This window comes from Drosophila tropicalis, unplaced genomic scaffold (genome assembly GCF_018151085.1).
Source record: "Drosophila tropicalis isolate 14030-0801.00 unplaced genomic scaffold, ASM1815108v1 contig_1190, whole genome shotgun sequence".
Lineage (NCBI taxonomy): Eukaryota > Metazoa > Arthropoda > Insecta > Diptera > Drosophilidae > Drosophila > Drosophila tropicalis.
This window is the reverse complement of record NW_027172561.1, coordinates 2,252,514-2,275,901: the sequence shown is the minus strand read 5'-3', so window position 1 is coordinate 2,275,901 and position 23,388 is coordinate 2,252,514. Positions and strand designations below refer to the sequence as shown.

At 35.9% G+C, this 23,388-nt stretch overlaps 1 protein-coding gene across 1 annotated transcript; it reads left to right on the top strand.

The window, feature by feature from the left end:
• Positions 1-17,530: 17,530 nt before the first annotated feature.
• On the top strand, positions 17,531-21,653 carry PGRP-LA (Peptidoglycan recognition protein LA). The gene is made up of 4 exons (XM_068293285.1): positions 17,531-18,129; positions 18,198-18,586; positions 18,657-18,863; positions 21,403-21,653. Exons 1-4 carry the CDS (start codon positions 18,033-18,035, stop codon positions 21,544-21,546), a joined length of 837 nt encoding a protein of 278 aa, XP_068149386.1. The 5' UTR covers positions 17,531-18,032; the 3' UTR covers positions 21,547-21,653.
• Positions 21,654-23,388: the final 1,735 nt, after the last annotated feature.

The window sequence follows — 23,388 nt, the reverse complement described above, 5'->3', positions numbered from 1 at the left end:
TACTAATGACTTGGCAGGACTATGAACCATGGACCATAACGATGACGACAAGGACCAGAATGAGGATGAGAGTAGAGAGTTGGGAGGTCCCCACACATTTACCCATACCTCTCACACACCCCTTTCTGCCCCCCTCTCTCCCTTTGTCATGTATGTATATGACACTTGGAGTAAAATGAAAAGCCGCCACGCGTCCAAGTCGTAAAACAATTCGTGTGCGAGTTTTTTTTTTGTTTTTTGGTGTTGTTTTTGTTGGGTGGCTCAGTTTACAGAGTAAGTATGGCAGTAGACCCCTTTGGGATGGTCATTTGACAAGTGCCAAAGTTGCCACTCGTAAAGTTGGCGCAATAAAAACCGAAAACCGAAACAAAAATAAGGCAAGCCTAAGACTAGTCCAGTATAAAGACCCACCAGCAAAACGAACTGCCATTCCCCCACTCTCCCCCTCCATCATCCTTTAGGTCATAAATATTATGTCCATTGTGGTCATAAAAGAACCAAAGCACCAAAAGTAGATGGCAAACAGCCGGAAAAGAAAAACGCATATTCGGCTACAAATTTAATTTATGTAAATTAAACTGGCAAATAATTGGCCCAGAGGCAAAACTAAAGGCAAAACGAATGGCAATTACTTAGACCGATAAGGCGATAGATAGCAACAAAAAGATAGAGAAATGGATGAAATAAATGGGTGTGGGCAAGCCATGGAGTGGGTAGGTGGGAAATTGGAAAAACACATAGATAGAAAAGCTTACAAAATGTTAGAGAGATGAAGAGAAGAATGTTCACTCGGTAGAATTTCCCTAAGAAATCGCTGCAATCAATCAACGTGCAGTGGCAACAAGCAAAATCAATTGAAATTGAAAGATGATTTCCTTGCCACCACCCGAAGCATCTCCGCCCACATCCCTGGCCCCTTCTAGCCACCAAGACTATCATTCCCTGCCTGTGCCACCTAACGAGCGCCCGCAAGAAAAATCACTTACATTAATGAGTTCAAGTTGCTTCTGTGTTATATTTTTTTTTCTCCCTTCTTTTCTTTTTCTTGCCTTGTGGCAAGCAGGTGGGCGGGAGGGACAGGGGCAGGGCAGCGGCAGCGGCACGGGTGTAGCGGTTAGCGGGTGCTGCTGCTGTTGCTATTGCTTCTTGTTGGTAATTTATAATGTCAGCAGCCCAAGTTATAGGAGAGAGAGAAAGAATCAAAGTATAAAAGAGGCAGAGAAAGCAAGAAAGAAGAGAGCAGAAGTTACATTTCCATGCACAATTTACACCAATCTGCACACACACACATATAAATGGAGACTTACCACACACACACACACACACACACACATGCAAAGGCATTGGCTATGGCAAAAGCAAAGCTTGCGGCTGAGCTAATCAATCTCGTGGCATGTCAGCCAGTCAATTTGTGAGCATGTGTGTGTTAAGTATGTATGTGCATGTGTGTGTGTGTGTATGTGTGTATATATGTCTATTGTTGCGTTTGTAAGAAGTAAGTCTAATTAAATAAATAAGTGCATGTGATTTATTTGCCAGACATACCAAAAAAAAAAAAAAAAAGGAACAAAAAAATTCCATCCAGAATAAGGCACACGGAAATGAAGGCAAAATGAAGCAGTCGACTAACAGATATACGACGAGGGCTTATTGATGTTTACATTTCTGCCAGAATAATTCCCCTTCCTACTACTCCATCACACTCCCCCTCTCTTTCCCCACCATGTCCCCGCTCTAGTCTTGCCCACACTGCTCAACTTGGTGTCTCTTACTGCTTTGACTCTCTTATATCTTGCCTAATTGAATTACAGCCAAGATGAAAATGTCAAGGAAATTTTTGTTGCTTCTTACTGCATGAGAAGACTTTCACATATGAGGCAGAATCACAATTGCCAATTGAATATGGTTAGTTCGATTACAAGCTAATTTACAGTGTATTATAAGATGAACACAAAACAGGACACATTTTTCAATCTGTTTAGACAAAAGTCTTTGGACTCCAATGTTTCGAGTAGTCAAAATTATCAATGTTTCACGAAAATGGCCCCAAATCTTAACAATTTTGGTATTGTAAATGTTAAACACAGTAGTTTAAGCCTTTTTAATACCCTTGCAAAAAGGATATATTAATTTTGGTCAGAGGTGTGCAACACATAAAAGGAAGCGTCTCCGACTATAGAAATTATTTATATTCTTCATCAGCACGACGAGACGAGTTCAAATAGCCATGTCGGTCCGTCCGTCTGGACCAACGCGAACTTCTCCCAGACAGTTAAAACTTAAGGATTGAAATTTTGCATGTAGACTTGTATACTTATACTGCACAGGTTGTATATAAAGTCAGACAAAAGTGGGCGTGGAAAACATTTGAAACTATCTTTATTTATGAGTGTTCTAAGCAAGTCTAAATTTTAAACAACTCATTCTACGCGCTTACTCTACACAAGGCATACATACCAAGCTTTAGTAGCTTGTGTTTTTATAGTGGGCCCCCACACTCAAAAAATTTAAATAAACTTATTCTTCATCCAAACTACCAGAGACTAAAAAAGAAAATATAGTGTCTCCATCTTTTTTAGTCTCCGAGATGTAGGTGTTCATGCAGACGGACAAACAGATAGATCGACTTGGTCGTAAAAGCTTATATAGAATATATCTACTTTACGGGGTTGGAAAAGCTTTGTTCTGCCTGTTACATGCACTTTGGCGACTTTAAGATACACATGGTGCAGGATTTTAAAAAAAGAGGTAGATCCTTGGGGCCTTGAAACTCTCAATCCAAGCTTGAAAGTCACTGACAACAAAATGCATTTTAGCTTTTAAGCTTTGACCCAAGTCGTTACAGGAAGTTTGCAATATGACTTGAGTCCTTTTTATAACAACCTATGTATATGTGAGTGCAAATATCCCATATTTTAGTTAAAATGTTATTGATATATCGTCAAGTTGAGGATGATGAAAAGTAATCATATTTAATCCACTTTTTATTTCAAATCATAATTTACACTTTCCGAAATACTTCTAAAATCATTATTAACAATGTAAAATGATTTGCTGGTCTAGTGTGGCAAAATCCAAAAGAAAACGTTAAAAGTCTTATAAAATTTTAACATTAAAAGTTTTATACCTTGAATATTGTCACTTATTTGTATTATACATATAAATACCACAGATAAATGTATCACAACAAACCATTCCGTTTCATTTAACGAAAAAGTATAGTTTAGTGTGTTGAGATTGAGATTTGAATATCTTGATTAATAATATCCGCAAATTGTTTACTTTGATTGTGTGATATAGTTAAATAATTTCAAACAGCCATGTTTTCGCTTGTAATGAATGAAAAAAATAAATCTCAAAAACAAGTATTATCATTACACTGTTCAAATATGTATAATGTGCATTTACATTTTATGTTGTGCGACAATTTTCTTAATATTTATATTACAAATGGTATTTAATCAAAATAATTGTGTCTCGGAAATTGAAGAGCTAATTTTGCGGCAAACAAATACATAAATATGTAAATATATGCATTGAATGCGACAAATAAATCATTTTATGACAAATACAAGCAGTCCCATATATATATACATATATGTACATTTGTATGGGGATCCTTAAATATTAAATATACAAAATGGTACAGTTTATTTAGTACAACAAAAACTTAATTAGAATAATTGTTTTTGTGCTGAAAATTGAGTCAATTTTAGTTTTTGGCAACAAGTTTGAAATTAAATTCCTTTAGCATGGCCAAATAAATGGGCTTTATATTACTTTAGCCAGAACCAAGAACCGAAGCGTAGGGTCGGAATTCACTTTTAATTCGCACAAACGAGCCACGCCCCAACAACATAGGCAAAAGGCCAAGCCACAGAGGACAACCAAGACCCAAGAGCAGGGCCAGCTTGGGCCAGGCCAAGTCAGACCAAAAGCAGACCGACCCTCGAACAGTTATAACCCGTAACCCGTAACCCTCAAGTCCCAACAATTCTACCAATCCGAGCATCCTACCCACATGCAGCCACCGTTGCCGTTGTCGTTGTCGTCGTCGTCGTCGCTTTTGCTACTGCACAAAAACGTTTAATGAATTTTGTAAATTTATTAAAGCCACACGCATTGCTGTTGCCAGGAGTTGCTGTAAGCCACGAGCGACAGACAACACAACAAACGGGGCAAAAATTTAATTAATTGCAGATGGAAGGATGCAGCAACAGCAACAGCAGCAGCAAAAGCAAGGAGTGAGCAATAGAGTGTAAGAAGGAGAAGGAAGTAAGGACAAGCAAGGGCAGCAACAGCATTCCACTAGAATTACTGGCTTCAGCAATCAGCGGGGCCAAATCGGCGTGGCCTAATGATTTTCCTGTTATAGCAGCGCCAAAAGAAAACATAATGAAGCTATGCCAGAAGCAGTGGCAGCTACAGGAGAAGGAACTGAAGACTGGGACAAGACTTCATTACCAAATTGAGCGGCGTCTGCCATTGCCAGCATCTTCAGTATTCGATGTTGCTGCTGTCATTGTCGTTGTCGTCGTTCTCGTCGTTGTCGTTGTCGTCGTCGTCGATATCCTCGTTGCCGTTGTCATTGCAGACTTGCTTCCGTTTCCGTCCTGCACTGACCGAAGCCAAATCGAAGAAGCTGCACAAATACTTAGAAAAAAAGGACCTCATCGATAATATAAAGATATAAACGTGGCCAAAGCAATCAAGCCTGGCTGCCAGTCGAAACAGGGGCGACAATTTCCTTTTAGATTTGCAGTCAGTCGCCTTTTGCCATTGCCATTGCCTTTACCGTTGCCTTCGGGGCCCAACTTGACAATTTCTCCTTCGAAAATCCATCAAAATCTTTGCCGACTTTTGAGGCCATAAACTTGTGATTGATACTGAATTTAATCAACTCAAGCGCATTTGGCTTACTTACTTACTACATACAATACAATACAATACACACACATATAAATATATATGTATGTATATATATATATACATAGATATACAATATCGGCAAAGATGTCGAACCCCCCTTCCACCACCATCCAGTTACCATTCTATGGCATTTTACTTATATTTTTAATTTACGCCTCGCAGCACGATTCTGCATGGCTTATCACAGAGATTGGCAAACGGTTCTGCTTCACTGCACTTCAATTAGTTGACCATGGCCAAGAATATGAAGCTATGAATACGTGTGAGACAGAGACAGAGACAGCCAGACAGACAGATGGAAAGAGATAGAGAGATAGAGTGAGAAATGGAGATTATTAGAGATATATAGAGAGAAGTCGACCAGTCTGTGGCATAACAAAATGAGTTACATATTTATTCTCATCATGATTACTTGTCGATTTTTGGTTTTTGTTATGGTTTCTTCAATTCAATATGCAAAAAGGCAATTGCACAAAAGAGAAAACCAAAAATTGATTGAGGAGTGAGTAAAATGAATAAATGTGAGGAGAATCCGGTGGTTCATCAAGCAAATGGGGAGAAATACCGCTGAGGGGAGGGGCTAAAAACAAAAAATGAGGTCGTACCAACAGCAAGAAGGTCGACTAGCTTACAATTTCAATTTTCCTAAAATTGGTTGACACACATTGCAGCCAACTGACTATAGATGTGTGTCTATCTGTATGCGTTTGTGTAAGTCTGTGTATGTCCGTGTGTGAGTGTGTGTGTGTGTGTGGTGTATGCCGCCAAAATATTCATGCAAATGCACTTAAAACATTTTAAAAGCGTTTCTGCGGTTCAATTTGCATAATTCCAGCACACTGTAAAAATGTACAACATTTTACCACTAATGGCACATACAGATACACACACACACACACACACACATACAGAGAATGACAGAAAGAAAGGGAGTGAGAGTGAGAGAGAGAGAGAGAGAGACATGCATACATTTAATTATCGAAATGGCAACCATTTTCCCACTGACCCTTCTTCCCTACATAGCCACATAGGCTATCCACATACCCACATTGAGCTTCAACTGTGGAACGTTGTCGCCTCGGTTTGAACTACATTTTCTGTGAAATTGACCAGACAGAGACTTTAAATTGCACAAGAGTAGTTGGGCCATTGGGCGCCATTGAAAGTCATTCGGTCGGTCGGTCAGTCGGTCGGTAAGTCGATGGGTCGATGGGTCGGTCGGTGTCTCGTACGAACCTTTGCCTTGCATCTTTCCCTCCCAGCCTCCTTGTGTCCGTCTGCACAACAAGGACTAGGACAAGGAATAAATCACTTGAATATTTACTCTATTTCATGTTAAATTCACTTAAGCAATTCATTTGAATTATTATCAAATCGAACACTAATTGAAAATCAAATTCAATTAACCAACAAAGTAATAAATTCCAACAGTAAACTTAACATTTCCATAATGGCAATAACAGAAAACTGAAAACAGATTCCACACACAAAAATTCTTGTCTCATAGAAATTCCCCGCTTTTGCTTAGTAAAGTACTAAATTTCTCTCAATTTCTCAGATTTCTCTTTAGAATTTTTAGAACTTATCATCTACTAGTTATCATACTTAGATTTATAGACTCCTACTTTTTGGGAATTCTTCAGAAAATCTCATGAAAATTATAATTTTAAGTACTCAAAAAACTACGTATGTTAAAAACAAATTAGAATAACTATATTTTGTGCTAATCAAAAGAAACTATTTTGATTTCAATAAAAGAATTTCTACTTCTGTCTGAGATTTAAGATTCACTTGTTTTTATTTCCGATTTAAATAAAATCATTAAGAAATTAAAACATTTTCTAGCTTTTAGTTTTTTTGCCGCCTATAACTTGATTTGTAATAATTTACAATTTAAACAATTGGAAATGGTTCTCGAAATACAAACAGACTTTTCTTTGTCTTTCTGTCATTAATTTATACAAATGATTCTGAGAGCCAGAAAATAAATTGGTAAAAAGCAGTCGATTAGTTCAAAATTATCGTATAAATTATAGAAATAATCAACGTTCATGGAGAGTTTTGAAATATTAAACTGATTAAAGGCAAATTTACTCAAAAAATCTATGTGATTTGGCAAGAGGCTAATGTCTATTATTCTTTTGTAAATGTTAAGGCCATCTCGATGGTGTAACAACATTACAATATTAAAGCCCCATAGACAATGTAAGTTTATGCTGCAAGGTTATTTTTGGTTATTCTGTAGTCAAATATAACATTCTCCACTTGCCATTGAATTGAATCTGTTATCAATCAATGGCAGGAGTATCAGCAGACCCTGTTAGCTGAATGTGTTGGCTGTTTCTAGACTCTTGAGAGTAAATCTGTAGCTGCGCTAACATAGAATGAAAGCTGTAAGTTTCAATAACATTTTTAACCCCTTATGTGGTAAATCTGCTCTCTGCATCACCAGACTTTATTACATGGAGCTGTATGTTGCTTTATAGCGTAGCATAACATTTTCACCCCTTCCCATAAACTCTGTTATCAATTTGCCGCTAGCATGCAGTTCTGTTAGCATTTCTACCCCTTAAACATTAAATCTGTAATCTTGCATTGCCTATTCTAAGGAGGAAGCAGTTATAGCACAGAATTACTTACATATGTAGTATAACATGTTCATCCCTTGTCATAATTTCTGTTATTCGTTACACTGGCACATATTGTAGGAAATGCTAACAGTTTGCACCTCTTAAACATGAAATCTGCTGTGCCAAGAACAAAGTTAACGTAGACTTGCTTATGTGGCACAACATTTTTATCCCTTACCATAAATTCTGTTACCAACTTGCCATTAGCTTGCCATAGCTCTATTTCTACTTCACATTTCTACCCCATAAAACAGAGCTGTTATAACATAATATGGAAGCTGTAAATGAAATTTCTATGCAGACCTTTTGACAAAAGTAACACAACTGTAAGTTGATATAATATGTAAAATTAACATTTCCACCCCTTAAAACTTGAAGCTGCTATCAATAGCTAACACTGGGTCACCCTTAGCATACTGTGGACTGAAAAACTGTTCCCACTTCCCCTATTCTGTTAGGATTCTTTTAGTTGTGGATTGCAACTGTTGCAGTAAAAGTTTGATTCTTATAATATTTCATTTTCGTAAGAGGTTTTTTAAAAATAATTTTCAAGAAAAGTTGCTAAAGTTTTCCTTTCCTACCACTCGTTTTTTGCTTACTCGCACTCTCTCTCTTCCACTCTAGCTAAGTCGTTTACTTCTTCTCAGACAATTATGTACATGGAAAAATGTTTGGTGAAGTCATTAGAAAAACTTATCAGCTAGCTTAACCAAAGTCACGAACATGCATTTTATATGTGAGTACGTATGCCACGCCTCCCCACACTCAAGCTCACACACACATTGTATAAGAACACTAAGTACTTATCATAATTGCAAGAAGGCTGCCAGAAACTGGCTCTATCGAAATATGTTGACTGCATTTGAAAAATATTTGCTTAAATGCCGCAAACCAAAAACTCAGATAGTTGAAGAAAGAAATAAGCGCAAAGGCAAGGGCACAGCTGATTTTAACGTACCGCAAAACGCACATCCAATACGCCCACGGGGTCCTTGGTAACTTTTGGATGGGATCGGAATGCGTATGCCTGCTGTGAGTTGAGGAAGACGAGATGCGGGGCGAACAGAGCGGGAGTCGGACGGACGTGTTACCCCACTAGTACGCTAGATATTGATGTGCACAAAATATGCCAAATATCTGTAGTGATAGGCGCCTGAAAGGGACAGAGTTTTGGAGTGTTGTGTATATATGTACACAAGGTTGGTTAGTTGAATGGGTGGAATGGGTGAATGGGTGGATGGGTGGATGGGTGGATGGGTGTGTTGGAGGGTTATTGTTAAAGCAGCGAGTACCAAATCAAGCGCAAGCCCAAAAGTAGCAACAAATAAAATTTTATGCGCTATGCGAAAAAGTTTTTCTTTTGCATAATGCCCGAAACGGCAACAACATTGCCATCATTGGCAAAGGCAATGGCAATTTTCATGTACAATGCAAAAGTTTCGATTTTATTGTATGGGCGTGAGAGGCGATGGACCGCTCAGGGTGTGGGGGGACTGAAGCTGAGTATGGTTTTGGCTGGTCGTTGTCGGCGAAAATGGAGCCGGGTCTGAGCTGTCTGTTCTTGTTTGTTTCGTTTTCATTTCTGACAGTCCATAGAAGAGCAGATCGAAATGTTCTCTCAGCGATAAATATAACCAAAACCAATGGCAATGGAAGTCAATGCGGCAACATTGACGGTGGCAGCAGTAGCAGCTTATATAGCTGCCGGCAATTGAAAGTCTGAAATAGTTTCAAACGCCATTTGTTGTAGTTATTTTTAAATGCCAGCCGTCAACGATGCCGCCGTTGCCGCCAATTTAAGATCATAAAGACACAAATTACGTATACGCCAAGTGACTGGCACACGAAAACTTTTAAGCTTTAATAAAGCAATGCAACAAAAACCATCAAAACGTTGCGCGTTAAAGCTTACACGATTATCAAACAAATCGCTCATACGACAGGTGAAACAACTTTTGCCCTTTAAACCAAAATCTTTGCCAGATGATAATAGTTATCCTGTCACATTTAATAAGTTGTTTTTTTATCTGATTCATAAAAATAGGTGCATGAAATTGATAACTTAATAATAACAAAATAATAAAGTGTTAGGATACCTTCATTTCCGACCACACAGTTGCCATTCTCTCAATGAGCCCTTACAAGGAAACTCCTTGTTCTGTAGGGAATATCCCAGAAAGCACGTGTATAAAACTCCCTAAGGAATTCTCTATGGCCATGTCCTGTAGATGAAGTAAACGAAACGGGACAAAAAAAGGCTAGTTTCTAGGGATTGCTGAGGAAGTTTCCATCAGCATAATTGGTTGTAAGACCAAAGAAAAAAGTGAAAAATTATTAACACTAACTTAGTACCCGAGGATTGCCTTATAGGCGCAATTTCTAATATCTGCTGCTGTAAATATTTAAGTGCAAACAGGGGTAACAAAATTTTTGGTTCCTGACGGTTTGTTTTCTTTTTTGGAATTCTTTATGTGCTGGAAACAAATTGTTTCGACATCAAGGAAATGTCTAGAAAATCGTTTCTTGGGGAATTTCAGTACTCATTTATTTATTTTGCCGGAAACCAGAAAACTTAACTTAATATGCTTTAGTGTACAATCTCTCACTTTAGTTATATGAATTGCTGTAAAAGTTTGTGTTTCAGCTTACAGGTTCGCCGAACTTCATAAATTTAATTTTCAGTGCATATCCTGACAAAAATAACTCAGATTTCATTGGAGAGTGAATTTTGAACTAATTTGATACAAGTCCTGGCAAGTGAATTTTATTTTTTCTCATCAATCAATTCATGCCTTCTTTATTGTCAAGCATAAAAGGTGGCCAAGCATTAAAATCTTACGAAAACCAGAGAATTTTAATTCTATATCAATTGCTGACATAACTTTGTTTTACTTGTACTTGTATTTATGAGAATTTATGAGATATATTTACATCTACTTTTCATTTCATTGACTCAAATTCGAAAAGGGTAACAGGTCTCAAGCCGATTTCAATAAGAACATTTGGAATCAACTATGAGAACAGGACAGTTATGTATGTATGTATATTTGTCAGCAGAAAATAGATTGTGATCTAATTTATAACTTAATATTAAATATTAAAAATGTTAAGCTTTAGACTCATTCACTTGAAATATTTGGCATGCAAAATACTCAGCGAGGTCTTTCTATTTGTGTTTCGCTTATCAAGATCGAGGCTTAACACCTTTGGGTACTTTCCTTTCCCGCACTCGAGCTTATCAATGTTGTTAATCTTACTTTTAAAGTGTTTTTCTATACAAAAACTGTTTTGTTTCAGCTGTTTTCCATTTCAGCTTTGCAGTAGCGATAAAAGCAAACACTTTAGTCTTTAGTAATATATTTACTGATTTATCAAATTGGTCACTCATTTGATACGCAGCCTCACTATTTGCCTCACCTAAGCGCTCTTCATTGAAAAGAAAAAGAAAGAGAGAGATAGAGAGAGACCGTACATATATGTATATATAGAGAGAGAGATACGAGCGTATATAGGGATACATAGATAAATCGTTGGCAATTTGAATGGTTCTGCTGCCAAGGCAACTAAAATTGCCACTGCTTTGCCTCCACAGTTTAAGCACTGCAGGATTAGGGAAAGGAGAGGGGAGAGGGTTGGTCAGGAGAGAGTGGTAATGTAGTTTATATCCACAATTTAACATTTGAAATTTTCACTTAGTGCATTTAGGTTTAACTAATTTGCATATTGTCTATTTCCGATGCAATTGCATTTCACTCAAGCTAACAAGAACAAAGCTAATCAATTCATTTTTGACTAAAACGTTTATCAGTGCTAAAACAGTCTGCTGAACTTGGCTCTAACAATTTCTTAGTATGGAAATCCAATTACCAATACTAATGTCCATACATAACCATGTATGTATGTATGTATATGTATATATGTAGGTATCTTTGTGGAAAATCGAAGAAAAATGTTATCGAATTATCATTGCGAATTTGTTTATCCAACTAAAACTAATTTTAGCCAGACTAACTTAATTTCGTTTTTGGGTTAAAAACTTCGAATATTTAATCAAAATATTGAGCTTAAAGTATTGAGGTTGCTTTCATGGATTTTAGCTAATAATTTATCCTATAATTTTTCTCATTTAGTCAGAGTATAGTGAGAATTTTTAAAAACTTAAAAATTCTAAATAAACCCCCCTTTTAATCTACATGTTTGAACTAATTTAGGCAAGTTTATATAACTATATGCAAGTATATATACATACATATCTAATATATTTTTAAAATATAGATAAACTTCAGCGAAAAAGTAAATTCCGAAATATCTTTAAATTGACCTAAAAGTGTTGCCTACTTCTCGGCATGAAATATAAATAAGAGAATACCTACAAGAAAAATAAAAAAACAAATAAATTTAAAACTACTTTAAATGATAACAAATTAAGAATGTTTTAGCAATTTAACAACTGGAAAAGCATCTATCAAACTTTTTTCTTGAAATATTTCCATGCGATAAGCTAGACAAGGTAAAAGACAGATAGAGAGAGAGAGAGAGAGAGAGAGAGAGAGACAGAGAGTGATAATTGGGAAAATCAAGAAACTTTCTTGTTAGAGAAGATCTTAATTAGCCTGGAGACTATTAAAGAAATCAGAAACTCTGACTAGGAGAGATGCCTTCTTGTGATGTTGAGATAGATTTCCATTGAGAAAAAGTATTTGTTACTTTTATGCTTAGAAATAAAATCTCACGTAAATAAACTTTCAAATTTTAGTGAAATGATTGTTTGCATTTCCTGTTAATTTTCACATACTTTTATTTAGAAATTAAACTCAAATGAAAAGGTTATCAAATTAAAGTCTACAGAAATGGTTTTAGTTTCGTTTTTTTCTTTCTGTTAAACTTTTTCGTACCTAGACTAGCTGAATTTTCTATTTGTTCTTTTCTCAACTAAAAATCACCGCAGTCATGCTTCATTCTCTTTGCTGCCTGCTGTCGTCGTGTTCCCCTCACCCCTCGCTTGCTCTTTTGCCGCCTGCTGTCTTCCTACCCATCTTGCCTTGCTCGCTGACTAACTTGCTAAACACCAACGTATTAGCAGACCCCATGACAGTTTAAATTTCCACAGCGCCATTTTTCGCAACGCTTTTGTTGCATATTTCACTTTGCTTCTCTCCTCTTCTTTTTTATTTCTATTTTCGTTTCTTGTTTTAGTTTTTATTTTTTTGTGCCCCTTATTGCAGCAGAAGGAAACACAACGAACTGCCAAATGGCTTGCGCAAAGCGGAAGAAAAACTAAAACAAATGTCAGTAGTAGTTGACGCGTTGCCACCACCAAACCAACGGACCATCGGTCCAACAGACGAATGGACGCATATACAAAACGTAGCGGACCCCCTCCTCCACCCCATTCCACGTGCCAACTGCCAGCGAAATGCAAATGTCATTTGCAGTTGACACTTGACTCAGCACTTCGCACTGTCCTAGGGCACTTTGGGGTTTTCACCTGCAACTTCGCATACCTCCTCCTGCCTGCTGCTACATCCCTAGACTCTCTTTTTACTCCTAGCAAATGTTGGCACAATGGGTAAAGAGACACACACACACATATACACCCATTTAAATACACACACACACACACACACAAATAAAGCATAAAAAAATTGAAATAAAATAAAAGTTGTAGAGAACAAAAAAAAAGGGAAATAAAGGAATGTCAGGCAGGGCAAGCGACTAATGCCATCTGAACATGAATAAAGTCGTGCCCCTTTTGGGGAGTTGAATTTGCCACCGCATAGGACCAGTGTTACTTGGTGCCTCATCGTCGTCAACCTCATCCTCATCCTCATCTTCATTCTCATTCTCATCGTCTCGTTGTCGTTATTCTCGTGGTCGTCATTAGGAGGGCAGACGTCAAAGTATGCGCTTTGTTTTTGCTGCGTGTGCCGTGCAGCGTGTTAATAGCCAGGCACCCGTGTAGCCGTAACCGTGTTGCTCTAGCCGCCAACACACACAATCCGTCTTACCGCTCCTGCTCCCGCTCTTGTACATTCACCCAATCCATTCCCTTTTTGGCATTGCCTGAGTTGACACAGCTAGCGGTCTCCAGGTGCGGCGCACAACAGCAAAGTCAAGTGTTGCAGTTGCCATCGTGTGGCGAAAGTGAAGTTTGCACAGCATGAACATTCTGCAGCAGCAGCAGCAACTCCTCTGCCACCCTTTGCTCATATTGTCTGACATTTTGCTTGGTTTTTTGGGCCAGGGATAAACTGTTGAAAACATTAAATTGATGCGGATTACAGGTGCCGGCTAAATGTAAATTGTATATTACAAACAATTTTAACAAAATATGTTGAAAATTACTATGTTTAATAATTTAAACATTCATTTATATTACCAAGTCAATGGGTCGTATAAGTAATGAAGGCTAAACGGCAGAACAAGAGGGAGAGATAAGGCCAAGTGTTTGTTGTTTGAACTAATTTAAGCTTTTATCGAAAGCTTTTTTGATTAATAATCGCCAATAGATGGCGTCACTGTAGTAATTTTTTTTCAAATCATTTTCTTGTCTACTAAGGCATCTTCTTGTTCAATTTTATACCCTCGCAAAAAAGGGTTAAGCTAGGGTGTGGGTGGAAGGACCGTCCATTTGAAGTACATATATACATATAGGTTCTTGATCAGCAATTTGATCTCACCGTGATCTTACACATCTGTGTTAATGACCTTACAATGGATCTAAGCAAAGCTACAGCAGGAATTGGTTCATATCATAATAGGAACTATCAGTGGACATACAACAATTTTGGTCCTAAAAATCACCAAAGTGAGTTGTTAACTTAAGCATATAAACATTTGTAATTTTTAAAAATTGAAATCAAAATCGGATAACTATTTCTGATAAACTGTTTTTCCGCTTTCAAGTTTGTGGGTCAGAAAAGGATACCAGAAAAACTTGCGAAATTCTAGTTTATTTATTTATTGCTTATTCTCTTGGTTGTCAAACTTTCTGAATCTAATCTTTGAGTGTTTTTTGCTTAAGCTTAAAATCTAATTTGTCTCTATTTTACTTTATAGTACAATTGTTCACTTATACAGTGAATTCTACTGAATATTGTATACTTTTGAGTACACCAAATTGCAAATTGAATACATTACTTCAGACCTGGAGAGTGGGACATTTTTTTTTCGATAATTTATATTAGAAACGAAAAAAAATGGGAGAGAAAACCTTGAAAAAAATTTAACTCAAACTTTAAAGGAGAAGAAAAACAAATAAAACATAATGTGCTTCAAAGTCTACTAAAGAGTTAAAAGATTGAATCATTTCAGTTAAGTTTATGTTTAGTTTATATTTCAATTACCACTTTCGACTGAAATGTTAAAACACAGTTCATTGAAGATAAACTAATCTGTGTATTCTTTATTAACAAAAGATCTGTGTTTGGAACGTGACAAAGTTTCTAAACGTTTTGCAAATAGTATGTTCCCATAAAACTAATAAAATTGTTTTGTAAAACATGCAAAAACAAAAAGTAAACATAAATTTACTTTTAAGCATTCAAAAACACTATTTGCACGAAAATATTAGCTTGCTTTTGTTTACGTTGGCTTACTACCTTAGAAAGTACATAAGTATATACACTTTTCTTTTCTTTTACCTTATTTTCGGTCCAATTCTTAAAAACTTTAAAAAAACTAAAGTTTTTTGGAGTTACTTATTAATTTGACTCTGTGTCACCCATAAGCAAGTTAGCTTCGCAATAATAATGACATAAACTTAAATTCGTTGAAAACACTAAAAAATAATATACATATAGCTAATATTCGATAATAACTTTTACTTTGTATAATTTGAACTTGTTTTGTTTTTTAACTTTCAACATTTTACGTTAATATGTAATATGTAGTTGTATTTATTAAAAGAAAAATTATGTGAGAACAAAGAAACTAATTAGTGTCAATTTAAGTCATTTAGTTACATTTGTAATAGACTGATAAAACAACAGAGGGCCGAGGCTAACTTGGGGTGTGCCGAAGTTTGTATACTCTATAGCAGCAGTCAATGTGGTTTTATGATAATATCAAGAGACAAACACAACTAGTTTAGGCTTTTTGCAAGTGACATGGACATCGTGATCTTATACCTATGTGCAGGGTACAGGGGGTCACGAATTTATGTATGACGTTTTCGGTTATCGGCCTTTAGTCCTGATTTTCTCGGTTCCCAAGTAACTTAAAGAAAATGGCCCTTCTATATAAGAAGTTTTTGAAATAAACTCCTTTTTGAAGTTTGACCTCGAGCCTACCTAGTTGAAGGGAAGTAGTACTTTAATATAAATTACTGTCCTAAAACGGCCTCTGCCAAAAAGACCCAAATCAAATGTTGGGGCAAAAATGCATATGAAAGGGTCAAGGCAATCTCACCAATCTCTTAAAATCTCTCACAACAATGATCAAGTCACCATCAGAGAGATATGAGGAGACAAGTTGAATGGCATCCAAATGGTAAGTGTATACTGCCAAGTCGGACTGTGGTGGAATATACGAACACATAATAAGTATAGACAGAAAAAAACAAACAAACAAATTTAATCTCCTGATTGGAAGACTATACGATCAAAACACCGCCACCATTACGGGTAATCCGATCATATCTATATGTTAAATATTTGGAGGGGAAAACTGAAGCATCAGCAATATCACTCTTCAGCAAGTTTCACTAAAGGCAAGACTATGAAAGTCAAAAGCTAAACTATCTACATAGAGTCTAGAGAGTTAAGACTTTAGTCCCCGTACGTGTTAAAAGGCCAGAGTTAGGGACGAAATAAGGTGCAGACGAGCCGGAAGGAACCGATTCTTCTTTTTTTTGGTATACTCTTTTATAATAAGGTGTTTCGGCTGACATATTTGGCCAAAAAGATCTGGGGAGACACTTATTTTGAAGGACGAAATGTTCTGAGTATATCAAAACAAGAAATGGCGAAAGATAAGTTGACCAGACTTACGCATAGTGATCCGATTACTTTTTTGACTTTTGACTTTAGAGCTGAGAAAATCAGAACTAAAGGTTTTTAAATTCTTGATTCTGTACTTAGACTTCATTAAGTTTCCAAAAGTGCAGCTAATGTCCACTTTGATAAATCTACTTGGCAAATAGTTAACATTCAGTTGGCAAAACATAGACTAGATAACTGCTGCTCAACTCAATCGGGACAAGTTTTACGGTCCCATCACAATACTCTTACCCCGTCATGAATTTCCATATGAACACGATTATTGGACCCAATATCGGAGACCAATTACTCTAAATTATTTGGGTGATTAAAAGCCATGCTACCAGCTACAAGTAAGTAGTACTTATATTATGAACTTATTTTATATTTATGAATATATGGGTATGTACATAGATGGAAAAAACTAAGTCATGGTGTAGAACATAGATTATTTGATAAGACATAAAAGCACTTCAATCAAACACAAACACAAACATACATTTATAGGTATATATGTACATATATACGCTGTGGCATTGCAAAGCATTATGTCTGTGTCTGCGTTTCGATCGCATTGTGAATGCACAGCGTAACACATTGCGCATACGTCACGTATGCCAGTATAACTTTTAAACAAAAGCAGACCTTCATAAGAGACTAAAGGAAGAGAAGAGAATAAAAGAAAGAGAGCGCGAAATTGTGATATCACAAATAAAGCCCGGCAAGAAAACAAAAACAAAAACAAAAACATACATGATGACGCAGCCAACACAGTCAAAGACTACTTCCTCACTTCTTGCCGCCACCACAGCGGTATGCCCTCACCATTGTGTGTGTAAGTATTTTTGTTTTTTTTTTTTGTTTTCCCCCACAACAAAAACATGTCAACCCAGGGTAAGCTGGGACGCGAGGGAGAGAGCCACCGGCTGCTTTTGCCATCGCCGACGACCACTTGGCGTTACTTCGGCAACGTTTTCAGTTGTTTCAGTTTCAGTGACGAGTTCAGGTGGGGCAGTGGCTTCTCCTTACATTATAGTCTCTTTTTTTGCCCAGATAATTATCGGTCAATTTGAGTGCCACTTGGGCAACCCTCGTGCCCATAATTTGCCACCATTTGCCCCCCACTCTCTATCTATCTCGCTTGCACGCTCGCTCTCAGTATCTTATACGATCATATTTCTATGATTCAGAATACAACAAATTAGTCACTTGGAACATTAAACAATTTATATATATCCAGATCGTAATTTTGTTTATTATAATTAACAATAACTAGACCTCAGTGTTTATATGTGTGTGTGAATGTATGAGTCTCTTCCAGTGTGTGTGTATGTGTGTGTGTGTGTGTGATATATATATATTTATTTATGGCAAATAAATAAGTTTTGATAAGACGCTCATTTCCATTTTGCCTACTGTAAGAGAAAGTTCCTCCGATCTCACTCTCTTTCATCATCATTTTGGTTTTTTTGTTTATTGTTGTTGTTTTGAGGTCATGAAATTGCTATTGAAAGTGCATTCAGAACGTATTGCGCGTAGAAGACGTGCCACACCAGAACCGTCGATACTGCCACCATCGAGAGATTCATCAAGTATAGTGAAACATATAATCCTCAACCAGAAACAAGATAATACAAATTTCCCCTATCATTTCATATAGGAATCAACATCAATCGTCAGTCAGTGAATGCAAATCCATCATCATGTCTGACACGCAATTTTCTTGTAATTATCACATTAGTTTGCCTGGTTCTTATTGCCGGCATGATTATAACCTATGCGGAATTAAATAAGTCCATAGCTAGAGCACTTGAACAATATGAAAGCCATACAGAGCATCTAATTGTGGAACGTCATCAGTGGGAGGATGGCCCAAAAGCGGGTCGAGCTCTGCGAAAACGTCTCCACAAGCCCATACCCTATGTACTAATCACTCACCTCGATGACCAATTGGCTCCATGTGACAGTTTTCAGCAGTGTTCAATTGAAATGCGAAACATGCTAGAAGCAGCAACAAGTCTGAATAGCGATATAGCTTGCAATTTTTACGTAAGTTTTATTTTAATTTACAAAACACGATTTGCCCAAAACCAATTTCTGGGTCACTCAAACTAAACAGGTCTCCATGGACGGCAACATCTTTGTGGGTCGCGGCTGGGATATAGTCAATTCCTATGCCAATCATTCAATATGCATTACCCTAATGGGTGACTATGAGAATTTGGAGCCATCCATTGAGCAATTAAAGCGATTAAAACTGATCTTAGATTATGGGGAACAAGAGAAATATCTTGCCGCAGACTATAAGATTATTGCTCAAAGACAGGTGAGTTGAAAATTGAAAAAATATCAAACTTTTTGCTTATTCTTCATATTAGATAAAGCAATTTAAAAGCATAATGGATAAATGACAGAAAGTTATCATTTTGTTTAGCCATGAACTACAATCTGTTTAGTAGCTGATATAAAATTGAGTTCTTTGCCTTATCGGAAACACCTTGATTTCTTGCAAAAAACCTCAAACATGTTTAATCACGGGGAAACCAAATATTTGGACTTCCTATGACTCAAGTTTCCAGTGCAGCTATATAAAGTGCTGTTCCATATTTATGAAACTTCCCCAGCCGGAAACCGCCAAGCACTCCGTTTTGGAAACAAACGAAATTACCAATGATCTGCGTCAGTTTCCAATGTGCCAACGAAACTTTCGCTTCTCGAGTCTCCCTGCTTTTTGATCAGTTTTGTAAGGACTGTGGAAAATATAGCTGTCCTTTCATACAAATTTTAGGGCATTGGTGATAGAATAGATGGCCTTTAATTAGCTCGGTTTTAATAGACTTGATAGCTTAATGAAAAGACGTGTTGTGTATGACACAACGTCATTTTGGTTTGAGTCCATCCCAGGCATAGGTTGTCCAAGGGACATCCTTAAAATTTTCTAATTTCTGACTCTGTGCGGGACACTGTCGTTTAAAATAAATCGTATAAACCTTAAACAGTATATCCATACTATGTGGGTTCGAATAGGATTAGGATACCGAGTAACTTGTTCCAAGGGCCACTTCTGCGATTAATAAGCTGCTTCTCTTTTAACAGAGCATTGCATAAATACATTCATAAGGGGAAAAATAACACCAAAAACTCAAAATTTGTATACAGTTGATGCTTAAAAACTATGCTGTGAATAAATAAAACGAGTCCTGCCATTTAGCTAATAATATTTGTTATTCATCCTAAGCTAATGTAAAACCAGTGTTTAACTCATACATAAACGAAACAAAGTTGTATTCGAAAATAGAAGTTCTCTTGTCAAGTAATTTAAGTTCTCACTTTTAGAATTTGAAAAGCAAATAAATTTTCTATTTTATACATTCAAATTGACTGAATACTTATCAGAAAATGCCAAACGCTATTCCCATTCTAGAGTCTAATAATACTTGAGTTGTGAGAAGCCATTGACTTACAACTTACAAATTCAAGATATATTCGTTTCTCGCTCAGACGAGTAAAGTGAATTTTCAGACCTTCCAAAAACCGCATTTCCCTTAAATTACATTGAAGGTTACTAATTTTTTCAGTAGTAAGCCGTTTTGTAATCGATTACATTTTTAGAAAGTGTGTGATTACATTTTCTCCATACATTCTTTTGACAACTGACAACTTATTGACAACTGAATTTTCCCTAATTTTATCTTAACCTATGTGTGTCGAATCTAAAATTATAATTATAGAATAATTATATTATTATCGGAAGCAAACAACATCTATTCTCAAAAAAGTCTTTGGAAAACACAATTGTTAAAAATCAAATATACAAAACACAAACTTTACTTTTTGAATATACATTTGCCGCTTAAGATCTCAAGACCTTCATAAGGACTGCTTGCCCAGTGTATAGCCCAGGTTCTCCTTTCATAATTTTGAACTTTGTTTTGGGTAAACTGTCTATGCCCAATTGCGTGGGACTGGAATAGATGCTGTGTACGAAGTAAGGGACACTTGATCAACAAATTTCCGGCTGGGATAATATAAGAAAAATGTAGAACATACTAAAGTTGAATTAGAAGATAAGGAGAAAACATCTTTTTAATATTTTGCCATCATATCTAAGCATATGAATTATGTTTTAGGCTAACGAGTATTATAAGTAAGAACATATATTTTTATGGTTTGGAAAAGAAACAAAATGTATACAAATTAGAACTATCTTCAGACTCAGAGGCTACATATCAGTAAAATAGATAATAAAATGCATAATTTTATGTTAATAGATTAATAAAAAAAGAAATTCTCAATCAATAACTAAGTAATTCTCAATTTAATTAACACAAAAAAAACTTTAGTTCATAACTTAGATTTAAAGAGAGAGAGAGAGAGAAAGAGGTTGGGATAGAATAAATATTAGTAGCGATCTAATCTAACTTTAGTTAGCCCTCTAACTTTAGCTGCTCTCATTCTTGTTGTCTTTTTCTACGAAGTGCAAGATAGTGAGACGCAACCAAATGAAAGATAGAATATAAGACTCAATAGATAAATCTAAGTACATGGATCTTTGGGTACATTTCTAAATTATGTAAACATTCCAACAATGTATTAAAGCTTAGCAAGTAACTTGATTATCTAAATTGATTTTGAATATGTATATTAAAAAAGATTTGCCGAGTAACTCATAAAAATTAAAAAACTAAAAATTAGTATTTACCTTGGGAATTAAAAATGAAAAGGATTAAGATACTTTCTACTAAGTATATTATTACATTAGGAAGACAGTAAAATATACATAATACTAATTAAATTGCCTTAGAACTTAAGCAGTTTAATTTTAAGTAAAAATTATAATTATTATTATACTCTTGAAATTTCAGGTGAAATCCACAAAGAGTCCTGGCAAAAAAGTTATCGATGAAATCGAAAATTGGAAACATTATTACAAATGTGGCTATGGATATATAGATAAATGTGGCAACGAATTGGGCATGACCGAGGAGAATTGGAATGGCAAGCAATGAATATTTTTTGTTTAGGTTCCGATGATAATAGACTTTAATTTTTTTTTTTTTTCTTTTTAAACGAAATGTAAAAATAATAATAATAAAAACTAGTTTAAAAGTAAAAACCCAGACAAGTTGACTATTTGAATTACTAAACGGTTATAATATGGCTTTAGACATTGATTAACCAAGTAACTAACATAAGCGAGAACCGGTTAAGAGGTGCATATTTATATATACATACATCCATATACATACATACATATGTATGTATGTATGCACAGACGTGGTCAGGTGTTAGTGCTGAAAACTCTCCCGTATGCCATTACCAGTAATTTTTTTGCCATTCGAAATTCTCTCCGATTCTCGCATTCTCCCGCTAACTTGTTGTCGCTTAAAAAGCTGGAAATACCCAAGCGTGAAACCAAACCTATCAGTACATATGTGTGTGTGTATGTAAGTATGTATAGAGTATATATACGAACATATGAGTAAAACATCATTATCGGTAGCTTGTCGTCATTATTAATAACCAGCCCAAAAAACAAAAATGAACCACATTTCATATTGATGCTGTATGTACCTACTCTATCTACTCTAAAGCATTTTATTTGTTGTTGTTGCTTTTTAAACTTAATTACAACAACAACTAAAAAAAAACAGGAACAAGCACACATATGTACATATATATCATTGAAATTGATAAGTGAGAGTCGTTTTTTCTTATCCCCAATTCAAATTGGAAATTTGTATCCAGTTTGCAGAAGGAATTTTTTTCCCCCACTTAATTACTCGATTTGCCTTAGTCAGGGGAAAAACTGATGACTTGATCCAGCTGCTACTAAGCTAATTTCTATAGGCATTTTGTTTGCCTTTTATCAGTAACGGAGTTACCCAGAGTTCTTTGACTACTTTAATAAATATACGACGCACTTTTTAGATGCCTTTTTCAGTCTCTTTCGCTAACGAAGAGCCTTACGAATTTCTGGTTACTCTGCACAAACGATGCCAAAACTACACGTGTGAAATATATATGTATATATTTTTTATTACTTTGTTCGTAACCATCAAATGGGTAACTCAAAATTAAACGAGAAAAAAATTTATAGTTATTCAACAATTGACATAAAAACAAGCAAAATTATACACAAGAAAAAAAGACAGGGCCGGAGTTCGATCGCGCCGAAGTTTGTATACCTTGTAATTTGTTATCTGTTTAAGAATAAACATCGTGTTCATCTGAAATGGCTTCACCAAATCAGATTGAACAAAGAAATATACAAAACATACAAGAAAAATAAGTCATAAAGATTCCTATGACAATTATTGCTTAATTCCAAAAACAAAAACATGCATCCACACTCTGTGGAAAACACTTAAGATTGTAACAGCGACGGAGTATCAAGTAACCGACTCTGAGCATGAAATATAAACAATTTTCAACCCCCGAAAAACGTGGGTCATTAGAATAAGATATTTTAAGAACAATTGTTACCTCCTAGAGCCTAAGATTCCCTTTATTAACTCCATACTTTTGTTAATAAAATCAGTTCATATTTTGAATTCAACGAATGAAGATTGGGTTATTCTTCTCCTCCGGAATCCCTATTCATTATCTTCAACGTGAAAAAAGCCTTCATGCTGTAGGTTGTAGGAATTCGAGTTTGTTTATATGTCAGTTATCTGATTTTAATCAAATTTAGCAGAGTCATTAAAAGGTACATAAAACTGACAAATGTTAATTTTTATGAAAATCGCGTGAAAAGTAACAAAGTTATTGATAAAAGTCACTGTTTTCGACCGATCGTATGTGTTATAGTCACTCGATCTGAATCAAATTTAGTGCAGTCTCCAATAGCT

What these genes read in the sequence shown, in the direction of transcription:
- PGRP-LA (XM_068293285.1), top strand. Translation starts at nt 18,033, where the DNA reads ATGAAATTGCTATTGAAAGTGCATTCAGAACGTATTGCGCGTAGAAGA. An exon ending in ACCATCGAGAGATTCATCAA is followed by an intron (nt 18,130 to 18,197) that starts GTATAGTGAAAC and finishes CATTTCATATAG; the next exon opens with GAATCAACATCAATCGTCAG. An exon ending in ATATAGCTTGCAATTTTTAC is followed by an intron (nt 18,587 to 18,656) that starts GTAAGTTTTATT and finishes CAAACTAAACAG; the next exon opens with GTCTCCATGGACGGCAACAT.